The sequence below is a fragment of the Panthera tigris genome, chromosome C1 (assembly GCF_018350195.1).
Source record: "Panthera tigris isolate Pti1 chromosome C1, P.tigris_Pti1_mat1.1, whole genome shotgun sequence".
Lineage (NCBI taxonomy): Eukaryota > Metazoa > Chordata > Mammalia > Carnivora > Felidae > Panthera > Panthera tigris.
In genome coordinates this window covers 31,149,270-31,176,705 of record NC_056667.1, presented here as the reverse complement: position 1 = coordinate 31,176,705, position 27,436 = coordinate 31,149,270, and the positions used below count along the sequence as shown (strand labels likewise).

General features: G+C 42.5%; 1 protein-coding gene across 4 annotated transcripts; it reads right to left on the bottom strand.

The window, feature by feature from the left end:
* Window positions 1-3,975: 3,975 nt before the first annotated feature.
* Window positions 3,976-21,079, bottom strand: ZFP69 (ZFP69 zinc finger protein). Of its 4 annotated transcripts, none has more exons than XM_042996758.1 (6): window positions 20,524-21,079; window positions 19,028-19,510; window positions 17,633-17,718; window positions 12,033-12,159; window positions 11,609-11,707; window positions 3,976-6,620 (listed from the first exon to the last, which is right to left on the bottom strand). In XM_042996758.1, the coding sequence occupies exons 2-6, from the start codon at window positions 19,152-19,154 to the stop codon at window positions 5,488-5,490; spliced, it is 1,572 nt and encodes a 523-aa protein (XP_042852692.1). In that variant the 5' UTR covers window positions 19,155-19,510; window positions 20,524-21,079; the 3' UTR covers window positions 3,976-5,487. The 4 variants fall into 4 exon arrangements, with proteins under 4 accessions (XP_042852692.1, XP_042852691.1, XP_015390877.2 ...); XM_042996757.1 differs by having other exon boundaries at window positions 20,632-21,079; XM_015535391.2 differs by having other exon boundaries at window positions 11,609-11,704; window positions 20,632-21,079.
* Window positions 21,080-27,436: the final 6,357 nt, after the last annotated feature.

Here is a 27,436-nt window from a genome sequence, read left to right as displayed (position 1 = left end):
ATTAGATTAATTTCGACTGAATACGTTTTAGAATGATCATGTTAGCAGCAGTGGGGAATATAGAAAGATGAGTCCAAGTCTGGAGGGGAGGCAGAACTCCGGGAAGGTTATCACTTCTTGGATCTGCTCTGAGATGGTTGCCAACAAATCAGAAAGCTTACTGCCTGCTGGCTGCCGGCATGAGAGGCTGTAACCAAGGGTTTGCTCCAACTTCAGAACTGTGTGGACCATCTCCTCATGTTTTTGCACATCTCTCTCAATCTCTTTACTGATCTCCAGGCACTCTGCCACAGGACCGGTAAGCAGTGAGTCAAATGTTTGCACATATGGAGCACGGTCTCCATAGCCACAGTGCATGTCAGAGGCATGAGATACTGCCTCCAGGCGGCCCACTGCCCTCTCCAATCTTTCTACCAGATTTTGCATGTCAGCCATAACGTACGACCTGCTGAAAGAAACCAAATGTCACTTAAAAAAAGTTGTTTTAATTTGTTTTGAGAGTGTGTGCAGCACGAGTGGGGCAGGGGCAGAGAGAGAGGGAGAAAGAAAATCCCAAGCAGGCTCCGTACCGTCAGCACATGAAGCTGAGGCAGGGCTCAATCTCATGTACTGTGAGATCATGACCTGAACTGAAATTAAGAGTTGGATGCTTAACCAACTGAGCCACCCAGGGGCCCCCAAATGTCACTTGTTTTAATAGCACATAGCTCTAATAGTTTAGTGGAAGCAAGCATTGAGAGAAAAGTGTAAGATTTAACCCCAGCTTCTTTTGGAGCTTGGACTTGGGATTTAAACCCGTTTTGTTTGTTTGTTTGTTTCCAGAATGAATTCCCAGTCCCTGAGCAGTTCAAGACCCTATGGAACGGGCAGAAGTTGGTCACCACAGTGACAGAAATTGCTGGATAAGCGAAGTGCCACTGGGCTCTTTGCCCTCTCCCTCACACCGTGGGATAAATCTGTATCAAGACGGTTCTTTTCTAGATTTCCTCTACCTTTCTGCTCTTAAACCGCTTCTCTGCTCTGAGAAGCACAGCTACCTGCCTTCACTGAAATATACCTCAGGCTGAGATTTGGGTGGGAGAGCAGGTCAGTTGATCTTCTGCAGGAAGGTGCAGCTTTTCCCTGTCAGCTCAACCACACCACCAATCCATTCTTAAGGAACTGCACACCAGGACTGCTGTGTTTTAGCTTTCAGCCTTTGGGGGTTATTTGACCAACAAACAGTCATTGGGGAAGAATAAAGCGGTCCCCAGGAAGCAACAGATCAGAATGTTCACACAAGTTCATCTTTTTCTAACAATGCCCACGAAGGTAGCAGAGGCTGGTGTGATTCTAGCTGGTTCTTCTAACCAAACTAACTTTTCACTGTTGACAGGCGAGGCAGGGGTCGCGCTGGACCAAAGGCTGAAGCCTGGCCATCTAGCATTCCGAGCAAAATTGATTCCTGTAGGCATTCCTTTTATTCTGCATTCCATCCTGGGTCTGCCTGAACCTGAGAGAGTAGGTTGTCCTGTATCGGCCGCTGGGCAGAGCCCTGCACCCAGGCCAGTTAAAGGAGTCTTGGATCCTTTCTCTCACTGGGATCCCTGCCCAGCACCTTCCTACAGAGACGACTTAAACAAAAACAAAACAAGACAAAACAAACAAACAAGGAAACTACACCATTCCAAGGAATCTGGAATTCCTTCCTTCTTCCATGCTAGGTGCCTGCCCTCCATCTTCACTGCCTCCTTTGCCCTGTCATGGCCACCTGCTTTTGGTTTCTGTCCAGGCACCTGAACAAAGGACTAAAATCTCCACTGCAGCCTGGTTTTAGGTCTTGTGTAAGAATCTTGCACAGCATTGCTAAGGTAAATTACAGTTTTTCTCTCTAGGACACTTACCAAAATATGCAACTTTTTTTGGTGGGAAGAGAGATTGTCCTGTGACTTCTACCCATTTCCTGAGGCCTGTGGAAATAAACCTTTATGTACTTAAAGTTATACAGAAAATAGAATAAAATTAATACCAAACTTGAAAAAAAAAAAAAAGAGTCCAGATTAGATATAGAAATACCAGTTGGAACCCTATTTAGGACGTGCTAACAGTCTAATTAGAGAGCTGACGAAGGAAATACAGAGGAAGATATATAGAGTGAACAGATCCCAAATAGGATATATAGGACTTGGTGACTGGGGGAAGGTGATGGATGAGAAGAGGAAGTCTAAACTGGAGAATTGGGTGGAGGGTGGTATTATTTACTGTATTAAGGACACAGATTTTATTGAAAAGATTGAGTTGGGTTTTGGACATACTTTGAGAGGACTGTAGTATATGCAAATAGAGATATTAAGCACAATGTTGAATATAATGTTCTAGAGCTCAAGAGAGACTCCTAAGATATAGATGTAGATTTAAAAAGTGTTGAGAGGTTAACAAGATCAGTTAAACAAACTGTGTAGCTTGAGAAAACAACATGGCTAAGGACACAGTCCTGAGGCACAGCATTTATGTGATTAGCAGAGGAAGTGCCTGTAAGATAACCAGAATGAAGGAACAGGCAATGATAATAGGCAAAACCAATGGGTAAGCTCGAAAATCATAAAGGCCTTCTGAAGCAGTAGCAGATCTAAGAAGAAAAACTTGAAAAGAACAGCTTTGTGTAGCCATTAACGGCAGGTGCTTGGAAAACTAGGCTAAACCTGGAGAAAAAATGCTCAGAAACAACTCAAGTGAAGGACAGGAATAATCATAGAAGGGGACTCTCCATTTCTTCATCTACAAAGTGGCGAATTCTAAATAGGTGGATTCCTAGACCCTTTCCAGTTCTAAAATTCTGATCCTATGAGCTGGTGTTGAAGATGGACCAGGATCTGGGGTGCCTGGGTGGCTCAGTTAAGCATCGGACTTCAGCTCAGGTCATAATCTCACAGCTCGTGAGTTTGAGCCCCACGTGGGGCTCTGTGCCGACAACCCAGAGCCTGGAGCCTGCTTCAGATTCTGTCTCTCCCTCTCTCTCTCTGCCCTTCCTCCCTTTGATCTCTCTCAAAAATAAACATTAAAAAATGTTTTTAAAAAAGAGTGGGTAGGATCTGGAGTTTCAAGAACAGTAACCCTTTCTGCTCTCTTGCCCCTCCAGCCACACAGCACCCTCCCCCTGCATTCACACCAACCACATGGTTCCCACAGTTCTCTTTCTACAATTGACTTTAGAGGTGCGCACCTCACTGGACTGGGCCAATGAGACCTTTCCCAGGATTTAAAGATTGGAAGTGAGAAAGACATTTGTCTTTTTATGTTTTTATGAGAGAGAGAGAGAGAGAGAGAGAGAGAGAGAGAGAGAGAGAGAGAGAGGAGGGGAGGGGCAGAGAGAGGGGGAGACAGAATCTGAAGCAGGCTCCAGGCTCCGAGCTGTCAGCACAGAGCCTGATGTGGGGCTTGAACCCACGAACCGTGAGATCATGACCTGAGCTGAAGTCGGACGCCCAACCGACTGAGCCACCCAGCCAGGCGCCCCAAGAAAGTCATTTTTTTTTTCCTTTTTTCTGGGTGATGGAAAGAATATATGTGAAATCTGGAGCTGATGGTAACTGATTTGTAACGAGGTGCTAAAAAAAAAAAAAAAAAAAAAAAAAACAACGAAGACACAAGCAAAGGTGAGAGATGGAGAGAAAGCTGCCTGGGTTTTCTAAAGTGCTTCAGGTCCTAAGCCCAGTCTGCTGTTTGAATGTATTGCAACCCATGAATTACAGGATACCCCAATATCCCTCTAATAACACCCCCACATTGAGGCTTAAAAAGCCCCAACTGATTTGTTATTTGACCAAAGAGTCTCAGCTAATCTACTGTGTTTAGACAGAGCCCATATAGGAAGGAGGAAAATGGGACATGGAACTATAAAGTAGCAATAGCTATAATGGAAAATCTAAGTGCCAGGCTTTGGTTTATAACCTTAGTGGATGGAGGTGAGGGTAAATCGATTAACATTTCACAGAATTACTCACTAAAACTTTAATAAACATTTACCAGATTGAAAAATGAGCACGTACAAAAACCATGTGGCCCCGATCGTGGTGCTCAGCTTTCACAACATAAGCAATGTTAATTAATACTTTCATTAATCAATGCTTATTAGACAGTCATGCCCTACCTCTTTTCTCTCTTCCTCCATGTATTAACTGTAACTTGCTAACTTAACCATCCGGTAAAATGCTGTGGTTGATCATCCATAGTACACCCTGCCATCTTAAGTCTCCTGACTCAATTATCAGTGTTCCTCCATTCCATCAGAGGGGTTGCAGCCAAGATTTGACTTGCTAAGATAGGTGGATTGGTCTCTTCAAAGGGACTCTCATTGATCAGGCAGCTCCGGCCTAGAGGTCAAGGGCTGGAGCAGTTGGTGGAAAGAGGGCTTCTCCTTTTCCAGCTGAGATTTTGGTAGGCTTGGCTATTGTTCAGTAAGATGCAGACTCCTCTCTGGCTCCAGGAATGGAGAGCAGCGCTCCTTCTGGGGATGCAGCTCAGCTGGTACTTCCACACTAGCTATTGGGACAAATGGATACTTCTTTGATGACTAACAGGGCTGTGGGTCCAGCACATGCTTCAGCATCAGGTGGCTCCTAGTCCTCTTGCTGGTGGGAAAGTAAATTGGCCCAACCTCTACGAAGGCCAGTTTGGCACTATCCATCATACAAGTGCACATACCCTCTAGTATAGAGACTCCAGTTCTTGGAATTTACCCTACACAAACACATGTGTAAGAAAGAAAAATGCGTAAGACTATTCATTGCAGCAAAAGATTAGAAATCCAAAAGTCCATCATAGTGAACTGGCTAAATAAATTAAAGTACATTCAAACCACAGGATACCATGCGGTTATAAAAAAGAATGAGTAGGCACTTTATCTACTAATATGGAATGACCTCCATGATATATGGTTAAGTAATAAAAGTAATGTGCAGATGTGTTTACATAGGAAGCTGCCATTTATGCTTAAAAAGAACTCTGCATATTCTCTTGGATACAAATAAAAAAGATCTCTTGAAGGGTGCATAAAAAGTTATAAAAATGGTTGCCTCTAAGGTAGAATTTGGTGGTGGATGTAGGAAAAGGATTTTCACTTATACAACTGTCTATGCCATTTGAATTTTATCAGATTTGTAAGTTTCCTCATTTAAAAAAAGTTACTTAAAAAACAGGGGTGATTTTTTTCAACAGTACTTCCCAAATGTTAGTCTATAAATCAGAGAATGCCCATGGAGAATAATTCACCCTCCATGAAATCAGGTAACAATTATGTGTGCATCACAATCCTGAATTTAATTTAATCCTTTATTCTTAAGTACTTTGTATGGAGGTGTTAGTAGATAATAGTTATCAACGTACTATTTACACAACAGGCAATATTAAAGGCTGGTATCATTATATCAATTCCTCAAATTTGGAATCCTGGAATTTAAAAGCACTGATTTAGAGTTAGCTTTTGTTCTCATGTTGAATAATCTATTTTTACACATTATTTCGAAAGGCATTCCTCCTGTGTATTTCATGATGTCGACTAAGTGATGAATTATAGCTGAAGGCTTTTCCACATTCATTACATTCATAAGGCTTTTCTCCAGTATGGTGTCTCTGATGTTTCTTAAAGGATGAATCATGCCTGTAGGCTTTTCCACAGCGGTTGCATTCATATGCTTTCACTCCTGTATGAACAGTTTTATGGTTGCTAAGGTGTATCCTCTGTCTAAAGGCTTTCCCACATTCCTTACATTTGTAGGGTCTCTCCCCAGTATGGATTCTCTGGTGATGCGTTAGATACGCTCTATGACTAAAGGTTTTACAACACGCAGTGCACGCATAGGGCTTCTCCCCAGTGTGAATTCTTATATGTTCACTAAGGTGTCTAATCTGTCGGAAGGTTTTCCCACATTCATTGCACGTAAAGGGTTTCTCTCCAGAATGAGTTCTCAAATGCTGGATCAAGCTAATGTTCTGGCTGAAAGCTTTCTGACATTTATCACATACATAGGGTTTCTCTCCAGTGTGAGTTCTATGATGCTGATTAAGAGATGAGCGATGCCTAAAGGCTTTGCCACATTCTTCACATTCAAAGGGTTTCTCGCCAGTATGGATCCTCTGGTGTGTAGTAAGGGATGCACTTTGGCTAAACGCTCTTCCACATTCCTTACATCTGAAAGGTTTTTCACCAGTATGAATTCTCATGTGTTCAGTAAGATGAATGGGTTGTTTGAAGTTTTTTTCACATATATTACATTCATAGGTTTTTGTTCTTATGTAACTCGGATGATTTATCAAGTCTAATTTGTATTTATTCCTCTTTCTAGGTGTATCACATTTACGGTGCCTCTGTTCTATCGTAACATTTGAACTGACAATATTTTCCCCGAATTTGTTAGTTTCCTGGTCACTCTTCTTGTGGGTCAGGATGGCGTGTCTTATATCTCTTCCATGGGATTCCTGGTGCTCTTCTAACTCGCCATCATATTTAGAGACTTTTCTCAATGTGGAATAAATGACATCACCTCTCAGGAACCCTTCCATCATAATGCCATGATATAAGTGTTCCTGTAAAATCTCATTCTTTGAAGCTGATGTACTGGTTTCTGTTTTATTCTTCAAGTCTGAAAGAGATGGAAAAAATGCACATAACTCACATTCATTATGCTTCAAAAAATCAATTACTACAGTGGATATGGAATAGAGATTTAGACAACTACACATATAAAACACATGAGACTTTGATTACATTTGACCCTTGCACAACATGGGGGTTGGGATATCAACCTCAACACAGTAAAAAAAATCCATGTATAACTTCTGATTCCCACCGAAACTTAACTACTAATAGCTTACTGTTGACTAGAAGCCTCACCAGTAAATCAATTAACACTTACTTTTTATGTCATGTGTATCATATACTAGATTCTTACAATAAAGAGAAAAGAAAATGCACTGTAAAAAATCCACATATGGGGTGCCTGCGTAGCTCAGTTGGTTAAATGTCTGACTCTCGATTTTGGCTCATATCATGATCTCACAGTTCAACAGATCGAGTCCTGTGTCGGGCTCTGCACTGACAGCATGGAGCCTGCTTGGAAGTCTCTCTCTCCCTCTGTCCCCACACACCCCCCCGCCCCCACTTGTGTTCTCTCTCTCTCAAAATAAATAAACATTAAAAAAAGTTGACAAATCATTTCATTAAAAAGAAAAACTCCAGGGGTGCCTAAGTGGCTCAGTCTGTTGAGCGTCCAACTTTGGCTCAGGTCATGATCTCATGATTGATGGGTTTGAGCCCCACATCAGGCTCTGCGCTGACAGCATGGAGCCTGCTTCGGATTTTCTGTCTCCCTTGCTCTCTGCCCCTCCCCCACTCACCCCCTCCCTTTCTAAAATAAACATTAAAAAAAATCCACATATAATAGGTGGACGCATGCAGTTCAAACCAGTGTTGTTCAAGGTCAATTGCACATGTAAAAATGGTTATGCAACATGGGGAGGTAATGGGAAGTTAAGAAACAGTAAATAAGGTAAATGTGTGATTTTATACAGAGAGTAAAATTTGAGCACTTCAGACATGCTCTAATACTAAATAATGAAATTTCAGAGCTATGTCTTAAGAATATCTTTTTTTGACAACTACTTTTAGAAAACAATCTCAGAAAGATAAAAGGATGTCCCTCTCCCTACACCAGCAGGAGATGCTCATTCAAAAACTAAGGTCTGAACTAAGAACTTTCATGAAAACATTAAGCTGTCTTTTATCGAAACTTGTATTAATATTTGCTTTGTTCTATTTCCTGTGGTTATTAATCTGTCCCTAGAAATGTTATTTACACAAAGAAGACTTGTAAGAAACCCAAACTGCTGTATTACTATTATTGCTATGTTCTCTGAAAATATCTTTTAATCTCTACAGTTTTGACTGGGTTTTTTGATAATCTGTTATACCCATTACTAATATTTCAACTGATACATCTTCATTCTTGAAAAGTATAACTTTTTGTAAGATTTTTCGGTCAACACAAAAGGATCAATAGTACTTCCAAATTCTTAATGAGTAAAGGCAATAATAGAGTCTATGTTGTGTAGGCTTCTGATTCTGGTCCTGAAAATGGGAGGTGGAAGAAAAGAAGACAGAGCAAGAGAGAAGAGGCCTTCTATGTCATGTCCCCTTTCCCAATTCAATATCCAGGCCTGAAGGACCAAACTACAGAAGAAGAGATTTTTAACATTTTTTTAAAAACGTTTATTTCTTTAAAAAAATTTTTTTAACTTTTATTTATTCTTGAGAGAGAGACAGAGTACAAGCCAGGGAGGGGGAGAGAGAGAGAGGGAGACACAGAATCTGAAGCAGGCTCCAGGCTCTGAGCTGACAGCACAGAGTCTGATGCGGGGCTCAAACTCATGAATTGTGAGATCATGACCTGAGCCGAAGTTAGACGTTTAACTGAGTGAGCCACCCAGGTGCCCCAAAATGTTGATTTACTTTGAGAGAGAAAACACATGCATGATGGGGAAGTGTCAGAGAGAGAGAGACGGAGAGAGAATCTCAAGCGGGCTCTGCGTGGACAGGGCTCAATCTCACAAACTATGAGATCATGAACTGAGCGGAAATCAAAAAGTCCAATGGATAACCAACTGAACCAGCCAGGTGTTCCAAGAATTTAACTTTGAATGAAGTTGTGAGTTTTTGTTATTGCAGTAAACTAAAATGTTTTAGTAAAATCAAACTGTTCTTATTATTTAAAGCGACTGGAAAATCTAAATGAAATTCATGGTAGCTCTTATTTTCATTATTATAAGCTGAAAAAGAGAAAACCCAAGAGAATATATAAACAAATTATTGGAATTAATAATGGAATGAAACAAGATGGCTAGCTATAGGATCAATATACAAATCCAACTGTTCTATTATTATACACCAGCAACAAACAGAAAACATAATTTAAAAATATATACCATCAAAATAGCAAAATAAAAGGTCTTCAAGATGAATCTAACAAAAGAGATGCAATAGGGACAAGACCTTTATACGGAAAATTCTGAACCTTTATTAAAAAAAAAAAAGTTAGGAAATACTAATGAATGCAGCAATATACCCTGTTTCTAGATAGTAACACTCAATATCATAACATTAATTCTCCCCAAAGTTGATCTATAAATTCAATTCTCTTCCAATCAAAACACCACCAGAGTATTTGCATGTGTGTGGGTGTGTGTGAAATTTCATGCATTCATTATATAATTTGCATGGAAGAGCAAGGGGCTAATAATGAGGACAATTTTGAAGAACAAAGTGGGAGAACTACCTTGACCACATATGAGTTTCACTATGAAATACAGTGATTACAACAGCTTGGCATTACAGGAAGGCTAGAAGAGAAAAATGGAACAGAATACAGTGCCCAGAACAGACACAAGTATATAAGGAAACTTGATAGGTAACAGAGTGGTATTAACTATTAAATAAATGGTTCCTGGACTGATTATCCATGTGGAAAAGGCACCTCACACTACACATAAAATAATTCTAGGTGAATTAACTCTAAATATGAAAAGCCAAACTTAAGAATATAAGATGATATATACATCCTTTCTATAGATCAAGAAAAAAAAACAGAACTGGCAAAGTAATTTACGTAAGAGAAATCTAGATGGTCAATAGCCATGAAAAGTATGCTCCTCTTGCTGATAATGAGGAAAATGAAAGAAACGGTAAGATACCATATTCACCCACAAATTTACAATAATTTTAAAGTTTGACAAAGCCAAGTGTTGACAAAGATGCTGCACTCTGGAAAGTCTTAAGGCTTGCCGAGGGGAGGTACATATTGGTGCAACTGCTTTGAAGAGCAAATTGGTAATATCAAGCAAAAGGAAGGTGCATACACTCCATGACCCAACAGTTTTGCTTCCACATCGCAGAGAAATACTTGCACGTGTACACAAGAAGACACGTACAGGAAGACTTACTGCATTTTGGTAACCCCCAAATTTAGAAACAATATGTCTATTAACAGGAAAATAGGTAAATAAATTTATTTCTTTATGAGTTCAACAGAAATAACTAGAAGAAGATGGATAAATATCAATTGTGTTGACTGAGAAAAGCAAGTAGAAGTATATACACCATTTATTTAAAGAATAAAAACATGAAGGGGCACCTGGGTGGCTCAGTCGGTTGGGCATCTGACTTCAGCTCAGGTCATGATCTCATAGTTCATGGATTCGAGCCCCACACTAGACTCTGTGCTGACAGCTCAGAGCCTGGAGCCTGCTTCAGATTCTGTGCCTCCCTCTCTCTCTTTGCCCCTCTCCTGCTTGTGCTCTCTCTCTCTCTCAAAAATAAATAAATAAACTTAAAAAAAAAAACCATGCAAAATAATACCAAATATTGTTCCAGGATATACACACGCAGTGAAAGTATGAAGACATATAGGAGAATGACAATATTTAAACTCTGAAAAGTTGGTTATTTAAAAAAAAATTTTTTAATCTTTATTTATTTATTAAAAAAAATTTTTTTTTTAACGTTTTATTTATTTTTGAGACAGAGAGAGAGCACAAGCAGGAGAGGGGGAGGGGCAGAGAGAGACGGAGACACAGAATCGGAAGCAGGCTCCAGGCTCTGAGCCATCAGCCCAGAGCCTGACGCGGGGCTCAAACTCACGGACCGCGGGATCGTGACCTGAGCTGAAGTCAGACGCTTAACCGACTGAGCCACCCAGGCGCTCCAATCTTTATTTATTTTTGAGAGAGAGAGAGACAGAGCACAAGCAGGGAAGAAATAGAGACAGGGATAAACAGAATCCAAAGTAGGTTCCAGCTTCTGAGCTGTCAGCACAGAGCCCAACATGGAGCTCGAACTCATGAACTGCGAGATCATGACCTGAGCCAAAGTTGGATGCTCAACTGACTGAGTCACCTAGTTGTCCCCGAAAAATTGGTTATTTTAAAAGGTAAAGGGGGAATAGCAGGACTTCAATTCTTTTTTCTTAACCTAGGTGGAAGCTACATAGAAATTTGTTATAATGTTCTCTATGCCTTTCTGAACACCTAAAATATTTCATAATAAAGCAAAGTTTAAGGAGATGGTTAAAGACCACTTAATTGTCCTGTGGCAATTTCTCTTGCAAGAATTTTCATACAGTTGTTACAAAAAATACAAAAGGTAGATAAATAAGTTAAAAAGAGAGTGAGAATCAAAGCTGAAATTGTAAAATGAAAATTGGTGGAAAGTGGAAACAGAATGTAAGAGAGAAAATTAAAGATCTATCGAATGCAGTGAGCCCTGAAAAGAGATGTGTTTTCCGTGAAGAGAGACCATGTACATCTGACTGCTCAGAGAAAGGCGCTTTCGATTTGCAGAGTTCAGGATACTGAAGAAAAGAGGAAAAGTCAAGTTCAACCTAAATTAAGACAAGACTCCCTGCCCTCCAACTCCAGAGAGACTTTTGCAAGGTGAGGTGAAGGAAAGGGATGATGGAGGGAGGGGTGACGTCAGGTTTAGTGCATGCCCTGTCCACTGACTTCAGCCTTCCCCACAGCCTGGGGAGACTTCGGGGACTCTGGCCTACATATTAAAAGGTACTATCTGACTTGGTCTCACCTGAACTGGGATCTCCTGGGCCTTCTTTCTCTGTCATCCATGGCTCTTGTCCTTTCTCCAACTGGGATATCACACTAGGTTTAGAAAGTTGATATCCTGCTTATAAAGTAAAAAAAAACAAAAACAAAAACCAAACAAACAAAAAAAAAAACCAGAGTATGAATGTTTACACTGAGTTCTAAGAACATCCCCAGAATTCTTTCTAGTCCTCTGGCAGTCAGGGTCTCTGAAGATGGAAAGGGACACCACAGAATGTCTTTCTATTCTCGCTCTAACAAGTAAAGCGGTTCCCCCAAGGAATGAGACATCTCTAATACAGAACTCAAGGCCAAGCTCGAAGGCATCCACAACATTTGATAATTTGGAATTAATGACTTTCCTGTAACAGACAGGTTTTCTGGGTGAATGTTCCGCCCATCCTTACCCACTGACAGCAGGTTCCCATAGTTCTCCAGCATCACCTCCCGGTATAGATTCCGGTGAGCAAGGGGCAGTTGTCCCCACTCCTCCTGGGTAAAGTCCACAGATATGTCCTTGAAAGTCAGCAGTTCCTAGAACATCAAATATATTCCTTTTCAGACAAAGACCACCTCCATCAAGGTCCAAGGAGTTCTGACAGTATTCTAAGTTCTGAGAGATTTTAAACTAGTTTTACTGGCAGCCTCCTCTGGATGTGTCTGAAGATCCTCCGGAGATTACCATAAATACATAGAAAAACAGAAGGTCATATGGGCCTTAGAAAAAATGAAGCAGGATAAGGAGGAAACAGGGAGAACCACATGAAGGTAGCGGAGGATCTTTTATGCAAGGTGGTTGGGGAAGGTCTCTCTAAAAGGGTGAGATTTGACCACAGACATGAATTCAGTGAGGGAGACCTATGTGGAAATCTGAGGGAAGAGCATTCCAGGCAGGTACAAAGGACCTAAAGTGAGAGCATCCTTGGCTTATCTGAGGAACAGGAGAGTGAACAGCATCACTGGTGGCAGGTTGGTGAAGGGAACAGGAGGAGAGGAGGACAGAGGGGCCAGAGGGAGAGACAGAGAGGCTTTCAGCAATTATTGTCACAAAGCCAATGTATTGCTACTGAGCTTAAATCCTGGGGTTCATTGAACTAGAGTTCAATGCAAAGATGAACAAAACTGGAACTGTAGTCTAACCCCATCCTAGCTCAAATACTTGAAGAGATAATAAAGATCAGCCCCCCAGCAGTGGTGGCATGGGTGTTTGTAGTTGGGTTAGTCAGAAGTGAACTCAATCAAATAAAAGCTGTGTCTCAGCCAGAGCTCAGCCACAGCTCTAGGGAGAATATGAATAATCAGTCCCTCACTTTAACCACCAGACAGAGGAAAGGACTTAGTCTTTTGTAAATAAACAAACGACACACATATGTGTATACACACACACACACACACGTGTATGTATACATATATATGTGTGTACATATGGATGTGCGCACATATATAGTTCCTCCCCCACTGTTTTTTTTTTAAAGTTTATTTTGAGAGAGAGTGCGTGTGTGTATGAACAGGGGCAGGGCAGAGAGAGGAGAGAGAGAATCCAAAGCAGGCTTTGTGTGCATTGTCAGCACAGAGCCTGATGTGGGACTCAACCTCATGAACTGTGAGATCATGACCTGAGCTGAAATCAAGTGTCCCTCCCACGCCTGACTGACTGAGCCACCCAGGTACCCCTCCCCACTGTTCTTCAATACCCAATATCTCAACTACTAGAAAAAACTGTTACACATGTGAAGAAGGAGGAAAATGTGACCTATAGTTAAGAAAATAAAAGGGCACCTGGGTGGCTCAGTCGGTTAAGCGTCCGACTTCAGCTCAGGTCATGATCTCACGGGTTGTGAGTTCGAGCCCCACGTCAGGCTCTGTGCTGACAGCTCAGAGCCTGGAGCCTCCTTCGGATTCTGTGTCTCCGTCTCTCTCTGCCCCTCCCTCCTCACACTCTGTCTCTCTCAAGAATAAATAAACATTGAAAAAATTAAAAAAAAAAAAGAAAAGAAAAATCAATAGAAGCAAGCCCACAGGTGACTAAGTCTTTGGAATTAGCAGACAAGAAGTTTAAAGAAATTATTAAAATATGTTAAAAATTTACAATAAAATATGAATACAGTAAGTGAAAACATGGGGGTAACTAAGAGGAGAGAGTGAGAGAAATACTAAAGAACTAAATGAAAATTCTACAAATGAAAAATACAGTATCAGAAAAATCCACTAAATGGACTTAATGGCAGCAGAATGGCCTGAATGGCCCGATGAAGACAAGATCCATGAAACTTAAGATAGGTCAATAGATATTATTCAAATCAAAGAGGGAAAAAAACCAAACCTGGGATAATACCAAGTGGTTTAATAATATATATAATTAGAATCTCAGAAGAAGATAAAAGAATGGGCAGAAAAAATATTTGGAGAAATAAAGGCTGAAAATTTTCCAAATTTGATGGAAAAAAATCAAGCCACAGATCTAAGCTCAGCAAACCCCCAAAATAATAAATTCAAAGAAAACCAGCCCTACACACATCACAGTAAAACTGCTGAAGAGCAACGACAAAAGATCATGAAGGTAGCCAAAAGAAGGTAGGAAAGGAGGAGCAAAAAAAACCACAAGTTGGTATAAAACAAACAGAAAGGCAGGTCACCTATAGGGAAATAATAGTAACAGCTGACTTCTCATTCCAAACGATACAAGCTAAAAGATCATGGAACACTTGTAAAGTGCTTAAAAGAAAAAAGTCACCCTAGAGCTCTCTATCCAGTAAAAGATCCTCAAATAGAAGACAACAGAAAGACATCTTTAGATCAGCAAAAGCTGTGAGAATTCGTCAGAACACCCACACTATAAGAAACGTTGAACGACTTTCTTCTGGTTGAAGGGAAATGATGCCAGGCAGAAACTTGGAATTAAAAGAAGGAATGAAGACTGTAAATTGGTAATTATGTGGATGGTTATGAAAAGAACTTTTTTTTTTTTTCCTTTTCTTAATTACTTAAAAACTATTTACTGCTAAAAACAAAAATAAGAACAGGGGCACCTAGGTGGCTCAGTTGGTTAAGCATCTGACTCTTGATTTCAGCTCAGGTCAGGATCTCTCGATTTATGCGTTCGAGCCCCAAGTCAGGCTCCTCACTGAGTGTGGAGCCTGCCTGGGATATTCTCTCTCTCTCTCTCTCTCTCTCTCTCTCTCTCTCTCTCTCTCTCTCTTCTTTTCTTTCTTTCTTTCTCTCTCTCTCTCTCTCTCCCTCCCTCCCTCCCTCTGCCCCTCCCCTGCTCATGCTTGCTTTCTCTCACAAAATAAGTGAACTTTTAAAAAACAAAAATAGGAACAATGTACTGTGGGGTTTTAATGTGTAAAGTGAAATATATGATGACAATATACAAACAATGGGGAAGAGTAAATGGAAATACGGGGCTTCCATGCCACATGTGAAACAGTATAATATTAATTCAACTGTGATATGTTAAAAACACATATTATAACGGTCAGAGCAACCACCACAAGCAAATAAAACAAGTATAGCTAAAAAGTCATTAGAGGGCATAAAGTAGAATACTAAAACACCATGCAATCCAAGAGGAAGCAGAAGAGGAACAAAGAAACAAAAATGTGTGAACAGCAAAGAGTAAGAATATACATTTAAATCCCACTGTATCGATGATTATGGTAACTGTAAATGCACTAAACAAGCAAGACACAGCTATATCTAAGGCCATACTTTAAGTATAAAGATACAGATAGGTCAAAAGTAAAAGAACTGAAAAAGCTATACCATACAAATAATAACTTAAACAACAGTGGAGGAACTATAATAAATCAGACAAAAGTGGGCTTAGGAGAAGGAATATTACTTGCCATAAAGAAGAGACATCTCTTGATGATAAAGTGTCAGTTCATCAAGAAGACAACAATACTACTTGTTAATGTATCTCATAACAGAACTCGAAATAGAGCAGAACTGACAGAACTGAAGGAAGATACAGACAAAACCACAACAGATTTCAACATTCCTTTCTCAGTAACTGATACAAGTGGACAATAATGCATCAAGGATACAGATTTGAACCATCTATCTGTCAACTTAATGGACATTTATAGAACACTATACCTATCAACTGCAGAATATACATTCTGTTTTAAACTTTTTATTTTGAGGTCATTATAGATTCCCATGCACTTATAAGAAATAACAAAGAGAGGCGCCTGGGTGGTTCAGTCGGATAAGCATCTGACTTCAGCCCAGGTCATGATTTCACGGTTCCTGGGTTCGGATTCTGTGTCTCCCTCTCTCTCTGCCCCTCCCCGGCTTGCTCGTGTGTGCTCTCTCTCGCTCTCTCTCTCTCTCAAAAGTAAATAAACATTAAAAGAAAGAAAGAAAAGAAAAGAAAAGAAAAGAAAAGAAAAGAAAAGAAAAGAAAAGAAAAGAAAAGAAAAGAAAAGAAAAATAACAAAGAGAAGCCATGTACCCTCTACTGGGAGCAAAGCAAAGTTCTGATTGGAAAGGAGCCGGAGGGAACTTTCCGAGATGGTGGAAATGGTGTATATTTTGGTTACATGGTATATACACATGTCAAAATAGAACTACACATTTTCGGGGTGCCCAGGTGGCTCAGTTGGTTGAGTGTCTGACTCTTGATCTGAGGCCATGTCATTATCTCACGGTTCTTGGATTGAATCCCACATTGGGTTCTATGCTGACAGCACAGAACTGGTCCCTGCTTGGGATTCTCTCTCTGCCCCTCCCCCACTCATGCTCGCTTGCTTGCTCTCTCAAGATAAATAAAAAAACTTAAAAAAAAAAAACAACTATACAGGGGTGCCTGGGTGGCTCAGTTGGTTAAGCATCCGTCTTCGGTTCAGGACATGACCTCACAGTTCATTGGTTTGAGCCTCACGTCAGGCTCTGTGCTGACAGCTCTGAGCCTGGAGCCTGCTTTCGATTCTGTGTCTCCCTCTCTCTCTGCCCCTCTCCCGCTCACACACTCTCTCTCTCAAAAACAAACATTAAAAATTAAAAAAAAATTTAATTCTTTTCCCAGCAGTAAGAATACCATCAGTTTTTGATACATGTCAAGAAATGAGGAATTCCAGATAAGTGGAATATAGAGAGAACTCTTTAAATAGACTATTACTCCTTATTCTTATTGCTTCTTCCTTATTACTGTCAATAACTTTGAAATGCATTCAATCCTAGAAAAATATTAGCATCTGAATCAGCGGAGGAAACTGGGATTGTAAACAGCTGAAAAAAATTGCCCCATTACCAAGCAAGTAAATACTTAGAGATAATTTCAGATCCTGTACCATCTAATTACAGAACCCAAGTCCTTTTCACTTAAAACTCTCCTGCCGTCAGATATTTCATTTTGAATAGTCTTCCTTTCTCACTCATTCTACAATTTTTCTCCTGTCTTCCCTATGCTTCCAGTCGACAGTGAGGACACCCTGTAATAACTGTCCATTTGTCTAACGTGTGTGTGCTATGTGGCCACACCATTTCTTCCCCACTCACTTCTCCTTTGGTTTGATCTTTACTCCTAATACTATACGAAGGGTTACCACATGAAGTCCACCAGCGAAATGGGTACATCACCTAAGAATGTCAGAAGGTTCTTGTCACTTTACGAAGTTTGTTTTTGAGTAAAAATACTCAAAAAAGAAAGTTGACGTGTATCTGAGACCCCAAGTGGCATCTATTTGTTTTTAGGGGCTGGAATTCTAGCATTCATTTCTCTTTCTCTACAGAAATTAGCATAATGTTAAATCAAGATGTTGGCCACAAACAAGAGTTACAAGGAGGGAAGCCACCATGAGTAGGGGAATCGCCACCACTACAGCCCAGTTTTCTGTACAAGAGCAACTTGCACAGTTCCCTATGTTGAATCTGTTAGCCCCACACTAACAAACACCTCCAAACTCCTCACACTCCAAAAAAAAAAAAAAAAAAAAAAGCGAGTTATAGCCTTGAAAACCAAGCAGCAGGTCCAAGAAAATGAAAGGAAAACCCAACCCACCTGGGATTCTGCTGCTGGAGGCCCAGAGGTGACTTCAGCCTTCAAACTTTCTCCCTGGGTCTCCTCAGCATCCTGAGAGAGCAGAGCTAAAGAAGGAAAAGAGCCATGAGGTTTATATCTCCCCAAATCCCCCAAATAGAAAAACTGCCTGCAGACCTGCTGAACAGGCTCCTCTCTCAAAACATTCACAGAGAGGGACATTTCGAGCAACTCAGAGCAGAGTGGGGGGCCTCCTTAATAAGCAGGGTCTGCAGTGCACTGCTTTGAGCACTAATACTTCCCAAAGGGCAACACTGGTCCAAAAGCTCAGACCAGGCCACTCCTCTGTTCAAATGTTTCTGGTTAAGAAAGAAAATCCAAACCTTTCCCATGGACATCAGGCCCTCTACAACTCGCCTAAAACACATTTCCCCAAGTGTTCGTTTTCGCTAGCCACCATCCTTTATCCATTGTACACATACACTGACCACATTCTTAGCCCTCAGACTCGACTGGTTCCCATTCTCTGAACCACTCTTCGAAGCACTCATTTCTGTATCCTTTTCCCAAATCTTCTACAAAAAAATGGAAGACCTCTTTCAAGGCCCAATTCAGTGCTATCTGCTTTGTGAAAATTTCTCCAATAAATGTAATCAGAAGAATGTTTCCAGTCTTTTGGCTTCCCAAAGAAATTTACCGCAGCACTTTCTTAGGCTACCTTCTATTATTTTGCTTGGGGTATGCGTCTGTCTCCATCAATTAATAATAAGCACTGGAGACCATTATTCATTTTTCCATCGGTCAAGATGCTTTAGCAAAATCCCTGCCTCACGCCGCTAGCTTACATACCGGCTGAACTTGAAATGTTAAAGGTGTGACCTATGAGATCATGTGAGACACGCGAATTCCTCTGTCCATCTATCTATCTATCCAACCAGACCACCAGATAATGTATAATCTTGGACGTTTCCCCCTGACCTCCTGGAAATCGAGAGTCATCAAGTAGGTCATTCCTTCCTCTCAGAACTACTTGTGGAAAACACTGGCTTTGGGCCAAAATGCCCAAAACTTATGAAGGAAAACCTTGGGGGGGCTTTAAGGAGTAGAAGCCTTTGACCCCACTGTCTGTGACAATCACAATACCTGGGAGCCGCTGGTGGGGAACACTGTATTGTCCTCCTGTTTCGTGCTTTATCTGGGAACTGGAGATGGGGGCAGCACGGAGCACATGGCACAAGGAGCTGAGAACCCAACATCTGCCCTCATAGCTATCCTCGTCCCAAAAGGCACAAGCACGAACCCCAGAGACCTGCTTTCCTCCAATTTTCTCCCCAAGAGACACCTCAATGAAATGGGTACCTATCCTTTCACACACGAATTGAGAATTCTGCTTTCCCTGCATCAGTCTACTCTCACCTCCTCCTTCAAACATCTTCGTTACATCCTCCCACAGGGGTGCCCCCTCCTTGGCCTTCTTTGGATGGCGCAACTTCACCCAGGTGCTGGCCTCCGTGGGCAGGGTGATCAGGAGCTGCTGTAGCATGATGATGCCCACCCAACCGGGCGTGTCCACTTCTGGTGACGAAAGTCCCAGAATCTCTGCTGAGAGGCTTCACAGGTATGCGGTCTCCTCTGACCACAATCTCCCGCCCCCAGAACTTTGGTGTGTCCCTGCAGCACCAGAACCCGGGGGTTCCTAGAGGCTGATGTGACCTTAACAACTCTGAAAAACTGACTTCTCTCTTAAATTAAGGAGTGCCTTCTTGGGAGGCAGCCAGTTGAGCAGTTTGGAGTGCATGCCTCTATAGTCTTCTAGAGGAGCAAAAGACAGAAGAGGAGGGATCCAGAAGCACCGACCACACATCCAGAACTCCAGAACTTGAGGAAATATATTTTAAACTGCAAAAGATCCGAAAATAAAGATTTGGCATCAACGTGGGAATAGGTATAATCAGTCTTCTTGGATGTGGCTGTCTCCCAGTTCCATACACACATCCATAAACAGCCAAAAAGGTATAAAAACAAGCATAGACCCTCTCTTGACTTCCCTCCCAGTAAGCTGCACCCATCTTCTGCCTGGATACAGACTTAGTGGAGTTAAGAGGGCAAGCTTTGAATTCAGTTTAGGTGAGAATCCTGACACTTGTACTTAAAAGCTCTAAGACACTTCAACTCTCTGGAGCTTCAGTTTCTTCATCTATAAAATGGGAATAACAATTGTACTTTATAGGGCTGTAACATTAATCGAAACAATGTCAAGCATACAGAAAACCCTTAGTAATAAATATTGCTATACAATTTTTGCTTTACCACAGCATTACCTTTTCCAGCTACTTTTAAAAACAATTAGAGATCTACATTTAAAGTTCATCTCAAGTGTCAGAAGTGATGGAATAATCACACAGCTGCATTTTCACCTGACCAAACAGCAACAGGTACATTCCCCAACCACGCAGATGCCCAGCAGCGGGCAAGTCCTTTTGGCCTGTGAAGATGCCTCCTGGTTTCAGAAATGTTAAAACTGGGGGAGGGGGAGGGGTTCAGATGGAGGAAATACAGCACTTCCAGTATCATGAGGACTACTGCACAAGTGTTTGCAACAGGGAAATCCGGAAACAACTCAAATCTATCATCTCATCCAAAGCCCCCCGCATCTGAGCAGGTGCCTCCACAGCCACCTGGTCCAGCGTAACTGGGGTCCAGCGTAACTGGCGCCCCGCGCACAGACCGAGCTCCGTATAAAGGGAGCTGGCCCAACTTTTTGAAGTTTGCAAGGAAGGGTATGTAGCTTACGGGCTCCCCCCACCGGGCCCCAAGCTGTGCCCGCTGCAGAGAAAGGAGCTGCATCCTGCAGGATGGAGCATGTGGAAATATCCTGCCCCCGGAATACATAAAAGTAAACGTCTAGTTACCAAAGTGGGGAAACTTTCGAAGCAGCATTTGGAAGCTGCCGCTCCTCACCGCTCCCGGCCGTGCCTTCCCGGGACGGAGGCTGCACACCCGCGCATCCTCCCACTCACCAGCTCGGCCCCGGACGCTGCTGGGACCAAGGACGCGGCCGCGAGAGCGCTCGCTCCCGAGGCTTTCGGCGCCACAGGGTGTCTCTTCAGAGGACCGGGCGGTAGCGGATTTTGTTCTTCCCCCGCCTTCGTAGACCGCATGCCCCGCTCACCGACGATTCTCCAAAGCACGCCCAGCGTTCCCGCAGGCTTCCTTCGGGAGCCCGCGGACCTCGGCCTCCGCCCCGGATGCGGGGCTTTTCCCGGTCCCCCCGGGGAGCCTGTCTAGGGCCGGCCGCCGCACCGCATCTCACCGCCGCCCTCCCAGGCGGCCTTCCTCGGCCGCGCTCCGGGGCGCGGGGCTCCGCGGGCCGCAGTGGGAGGGCTGTCCTGACCCCGCTTCCCGCAGACGCGCGCGAGGATACACCTCGCGGGCACTCGCTCTGACGCCGGCCCGGCGGCGGCGGCAGCCGGCTCCACCCGCCGCCCCGCCTCGTGGGCCGCAGCCCGGCGTCGCCCGGGGCCTCCGTCCTCCCGCCGCGCCCCGCCGTCGCCCACGCCTCAGGTCGCCCCCCGCGCCGCCGGGCCCGCCCCGGGTCCGGCCACCCCACGCGGCCGCGCAGCCCCCCGCCCAGCGCGCGCGCCTTCCGGCGGCCAGCACGCCCAGCTGCCGACTCCGCCCACGAGGGGCCGCCCCGTGCCCGCCCCCTCCCGGGAAGCCGGCGCACCCGAAAACCCGGCGCTGGAGCGGCGGAGCGCGCGCGGGCGCCCAGACCCCGGGGGCAGCCGCCAACCGGCCCACCGCGTGCGGGGCCAGGCGGCCTCTGGAGAGACCACTTGGCCCTCCAACTCTTCCGTGGGGAAACCCCTTGTCATTCAGTCATTCATTCCTTCAGCAAGTATCTTGAGTGCGTGTCGTCCGTCCTACATTGTTACAGGCTCTAAGCATATAGCAGTTATCAGAATGGTCCCTGCTTTTTTGGATCTTAATGCATGGGGAATTAAATAGATAATGTTACACAACAAAAATTCAACCCAGTACAGTTGAAGACCTAATTCGCTTTATTGATTCACGGAATGGGGTAGCATCCCCATCTGGCAAGTGGAAGGGAGCACTAGGTAGTTGTATAAAATAGGTTTTTATAGGAGGGAGGGTGGGACAAGGAAGTTATTAGCAAAAGAAAAGAAAGGATTGGTCCCGGTAAGGTCACCTTACCTTAGGGACTAGGGCCCAGGGTCTAACTGGGGGGATTAACTCATTTTCCTTTGGGGGTTGGGGAGGGCCCATGTGACATACTAGCTCTTTTGTGCTAGATCAGGAATCTCCTGATTGACTTGTTAAGACTACATTTCTGGGGGTGGTTGGAACTACAATTAGCTTAGGTATTAAGCCCCGGTATAATGGGTCCATTTGGAGCCTGTGGTCTTCTTTTTAACAGTAATAAATTTACAAAATAGGTAGCACCCCAGATGATGATGAGGGCTATGAGGAAAGGGAAAGCAGTGTGTGAAAATGGGATAATGACTGGAGTTTCTCTTCTTGGAATAGTGGAGCTAAGATATTTATATCGAGCCACCTCAGAAAACAAGAAACACTAAAGTCTGGAATATTTATTTTTAATGTTCTTAGAGGAGTGCATTAGTTTGCTAGGGCTGCCGCAATAAAATACCACAGACTGGGTGGCTTAAACAACAGTAATTTATTTTCTCACGGGTCTGGAGGCTAGAAGTCCAGGATCCAGGTCTCAGCAGAGTTAGGGAAACTGAATGGACTCTATTTTAGACAGGCTTCATCTCTGCTATTTCTCTGCCAGGCCCCATTTACTTCTGTTCTGTATTTCACCTTGCATCTGAGTAAACCAAGGAAGGTATGTTCCCACTCCAAGGGGGGAAGCAAGAAAGTTATTCATTCTCTGAGTTTCATCCTAGGCCCCCATGTACCTGATAACATCTAAGAAGAACCAGATCCCGAGCTCCAGGACATTAGGTTTGAACAAACTTCCATTGACACTGGCACCCATAATCCCTATCTTCAGTGACTTATAGAATAACAGCTATTGTCCACCTGACAGTCCTTTGATCAGACCTAGATTCCTAAAAGAACACATACCCTGGACCGCTTACCCCCAGCAACAGGCAGACTCACTTCTCCCTTTACAAGTCTCTCAGATACTCTGCCTACTATGCTCTATCACTTATGCTACTCAGTAAACTCTGCTCTCACTTCCTCCTGGCTTGAGTTTCATTTCTATCCTGTGCAAAGCCAAGGACCCTCTTGGCTGGTCCTGCAGTAACCCCTCCATCCCCTGCCCTCTGCCCTGATCCTCAGACCAGGCCTGCCTATGTCAGCAGAGTTGGTTTCTCCCGAAGCTCTACTTACTCCTTGGCTTACTAATGGCTGCCTTCACTCTATGTCCTCATATGGTCTTTCCTCTGTGTGCTTGCAGGCCCCTGGTATCTCTCTGTGTGCAAATTTCCTCTTCTTATAAGGACACTGGTCAGGTTGGGTTAGAGCATACCCCAATGACTCATTTATCTTAATCGCTTCTTTAAAGTAATTAATAAATGTGATCACTTAAATATGGGATTAAATACAGCCACATTCTCAGGTACTAGAGGTGAAGGTTAGGGTTTCAACATATGAATTTGGCAGGGGGCAGGGCAGTGGGGAGGACGCAATTCTGCCCATAACACAATTCTGCCCATGTTATGGTGCCCATAACATAATGTCATAGACAAGGCATCTAAGAGATGGCGAGACAGTAGGAAATTACCAGACCAAAAGACAGAAAGTCAGGATCCAGGAAGTAATCCAACTTGTAAAATGCTCTTGCCCCGAGTAAAGGCGTTAACAATAAACCTATATGGAGTGGAGGGTGTTTGCTCCTGCATCACTAAAAGCTGCATAGGGAGAGAAGGGAGGACATGACCAGTAAAGGGAGTGAAGACGTGATATGGCATTGGTACAAGTGGGTTGGAAGAATTTTTCAAACTGGGTACTAGAATGTGTTTGCTGTAGAGACATACATACAAAAATTGTGTGTGTGTGTGTGTGTGTGTGTGTGTGTGGTAAAAAAAACACAAAACAAAACAAAAACAAACGTAACATAAAATTTACCATCTAACCTCCTTTAAGTGTACAGTTCAATAGTTTTAACTGTATTCATATTGTGAAACAGACTTCCAGAACTTTTTCATCTTGCAGATCTGAAACTCTATGCCCATTAAACAAGAACTCCCCTTTTCCCTCTCCACCTAGTACCTGGGAACCACTAGTCTACTTTCTGTTTCACTGAGTTTCATACTTTTGATACTTTATATAAATGGAACCAGACAATGTTGTCTTTTTCCATCAACATTTTAACATTGGTAATATCTAGGTTCTGTCATGTTTGTTTTCTTTACACATCTCTGTTTTCATAAATGAGCATTTACTTTATAACAAGGAGAAAACACACAAAATGCAATATTAATGGTTTGTTTCTGAATGATTATGTGTACCTAGCATAATAAATGTGTTGTGTAGTGCCTATTAAAAATGCCTCTTGACAGGGGCGCCTGGGTGGCTCAGTTGGTTGAGCGTCCGACTTCAGCTCAGGTCATGATCTCATAGCTCATGAGTTCGAGCCCCGTGTTGGGCTCTGTGCTGACAGCTTGGAACCTGCTTCGGGTTCTGTGCCTCCCTCTCTCTCTGCCCCAACCCACTCGCATTCTGTCTCTGTCTCTCTCAAAAGTAAATAAACATTAAAAAAAATTTTTTTAAATGCCTCTTGACAGATGAAAAAATAAGTTTGACTAAGATCACAAAGTTAGGGGGTGGTAGAGTTGGAATTTGAATACATATTTTTAGGATTTCTGAATGCAAACTCTTCACCACTCTGCTATGAAGGCTTAGGATCTGAGCACAACCTAATGTTCAGTGAAAAACAATTGCAGTTCAAAAGACAGCTAACCCATGATTCTAATTAGGTAAAAGCACACACAAAGAGGACTCAAAATAACAAAAATAATCCTCTATGTTATCCCTGTAATGAAGGACAGGGAAACGTTATTTTAGCTCTATAGTATTAGGTACTGAATTGCCCAGGCTGGTGCTCTCCTCCCACCTCCAAACACCACCCATGAGTAAGTATTACATCTTCAATATTCTGAGAAAATTAGTGAAAACAGTGACCAAAGAGTTAAGGGGACTAATTGCAGCTGCAGAGTAATAAACTCAACTGCAACTTTTTACCCTTTTTGTTTGCCTTTAAACCTCCCTGTCTCTCCTTGGAGAGGATGATTTAAGATTTGCCCTCCCATTTCCTTATTTTGCTGCCTCTCGAATAAACCCTTTCCTTGCTGCATACTCCATTATCTGATCGTCTTTGTCGCCCATCCCATGGATAAACTTGCGTTCGGTCACAAACTTGGGGAGCCATCCGGGAGCTCTTTGCCCATGGTCATCGGCCCTCAGCCTATAACAGGAATCCAGCGATGAGCCCAAACAGTACCTAGGCTCTTTGTCCTGGGGACTGTCCCCAGGCTCCAGTCCACCCTGTAAAAAGGAGACAATTGGAAATTGGGCCTTTCAGCTTTTGTTTGCATCTTGTTCATGTACTTGTTTCTGTGTCCATGAATGTTACGTGAGATATTTTCTGTACCTCCCAATGGTATTGCTAAAATTAATTTGTAAAAGAGCTCTATTTAGTTGGTTTAAAGATAAGTGCTTGTAAGAATTGGGCATTAAGCAAGGAGAGCACACACAGGTGGGGGAGAGGAGCAGAGGGTGAAGGAGAGAAAGAGGGAGAGAGAGAGAGAGAGAGAGAGAGAGAGAGAATTCCAAGCAGGCTCCACGCCCAGTGCACAGCCCAATTTAGGGCTCAATCCCACAACATTGGGACCATGACCTGAGCCAAAATCAAGAGTCAGATGTTCAACTGACTGAGCCATCCAGGCGCCCCAAGAATTGAGCATTCTAAAACTCAAAGATAGAAACTAACCCAATGTTTTACAAGTTCACATGATCTTGTATTAGGTATTTAATTAGGTCTTAATTAGATCTTTAATTAGGTATTAAAGCTTATTAATTTAAGGTTGTTGGTTTAATCAAATGGATATGTCTTTAGAATTTCAGCATTAAATGTAAAACTTTTATTCTATGTTTACTGAAATTCAAATAAGTTCATGTTCTCTCCATTGCAAAATTTGTCAGGAAAGGGGGGAAAAAACCCTTAGAACTCTAACGCCTCATGAATTTTATGGGTAATCTAAGAACAAACAGATGTAATTCAAGGAAAGCAAGACTGTTTATTTAAAAAGGAAAAACTGGGGCGCCTGGGTGGCGCAGTCGGTTAAGCGTCCGACTTCAGCCAGGTCACCATCTCGCGGTCTGTGAGTTCGAGCCCCGCGTCAGGCTCTGGGCTGATGGCTCGGAGCCTGGAGCCTGTTTCAGATTCTGTGTCTCCCTCTCTCTCTGCCCGTCCCCCGTTCATGCTCTGTCTGTCTCTCTCTGTCCCAAAAATAAATAAAAAAAACGTTGAAAAAAAAAATTTTTTTAAAAAGGAAAAACTTAGATCAAAATCTGAATGTAAAAAGGAAAGCCTGTATGTTTGTGAGAAGGGAATCTTCGTTAAGAAATTTTGTGTGCGGTTAGGACTACGGTTGTGGAGATTAATGTGTAAAAAAGTTTATTAGGGAGTGACCAACGCCTGGAGAAGGGAGAGTAAGAGAGCAAGATTAGGCAGAAGTTGAATGATCATACAATATCAACACAAGACTCCATTGATTCTCTGAGGAGTTCCAAAAGTTGGATTACCCTTCAGAATCACTCTAAATTAGGGCAAAAGGGCTGGACTTTTATAAGTCATTGTTTGCGACAACCTGGGAAGAGGGTATGCCTTGGCAAGGCAGCTGTCTTCAGTTAAGGTGACCCCTCATGGCATGTGAGAGTTGAGGACTGTTGGCCACGATCTCTACAGCTGAGAGTCCTTTATTCCTGATCGGGATTCTGGTCAGCACATCACAGCGCCCACCACAAAAACTCAGATCCATGCAGCACCCTGGATGTCCTTGTCTCAAAATGTATGTATCAACATGGGAGATGCTAGGGAGGAAAAAGGAAGGACTGATTTACTTATTCTTAAAAATTCACCTTGTTGAAATAAATGAGTCTTAATATGGAAGTACACCAGTATAAGATTGGAATTTGGTTTTTCTTTGTTAAAATGTCAGTTTTCTTAGATCTATGTTGTAAACAAAGATCTTTGTAAACAAAGATTATTCTATATCTTTAACCGGCCTGGAAAAAATTTGTTTTGTTTTTAAAGTTGAATTTTTTCAACGTTAAGCTAAATTTTAACAACTATGTAATCCTCTGCATTTTCCTTTCTTATTGCCACCTTATGGCATAATAAGATTTCCAATCTTATTGCCACCTTGGCTAAATAGATAATTATTATAATTATTAAGTTTTAAAATGATCTATAATCTTATTTAGACACATGCTTTAAAACCTTCTGATATTTCAAACTTCCCAAAATTCAACTTCTAAATGAAGTCTTTTTGACAAGTTAGGCTTATTTGATAGGTCACATCATAGGGGAAGCATTGTCAAATAAGTGATGATAAACTTCCTTAGGCCCTATTATATGTTTGAGTGCTAGAGCTGTTTGAGAGATTATATAAAATTTCTAACCTTTTGATATGACATTATAGAAGGACATATCAAAAGTTCCAGAATCAGATAAAAAAAAAATAACACTACTCAACCCATATTCTTGCTGTGCTTATTCAGGGGCAAGAGTGGGGATAGTCATTTATGTACTCTATAGCAGGAACAGTAAAC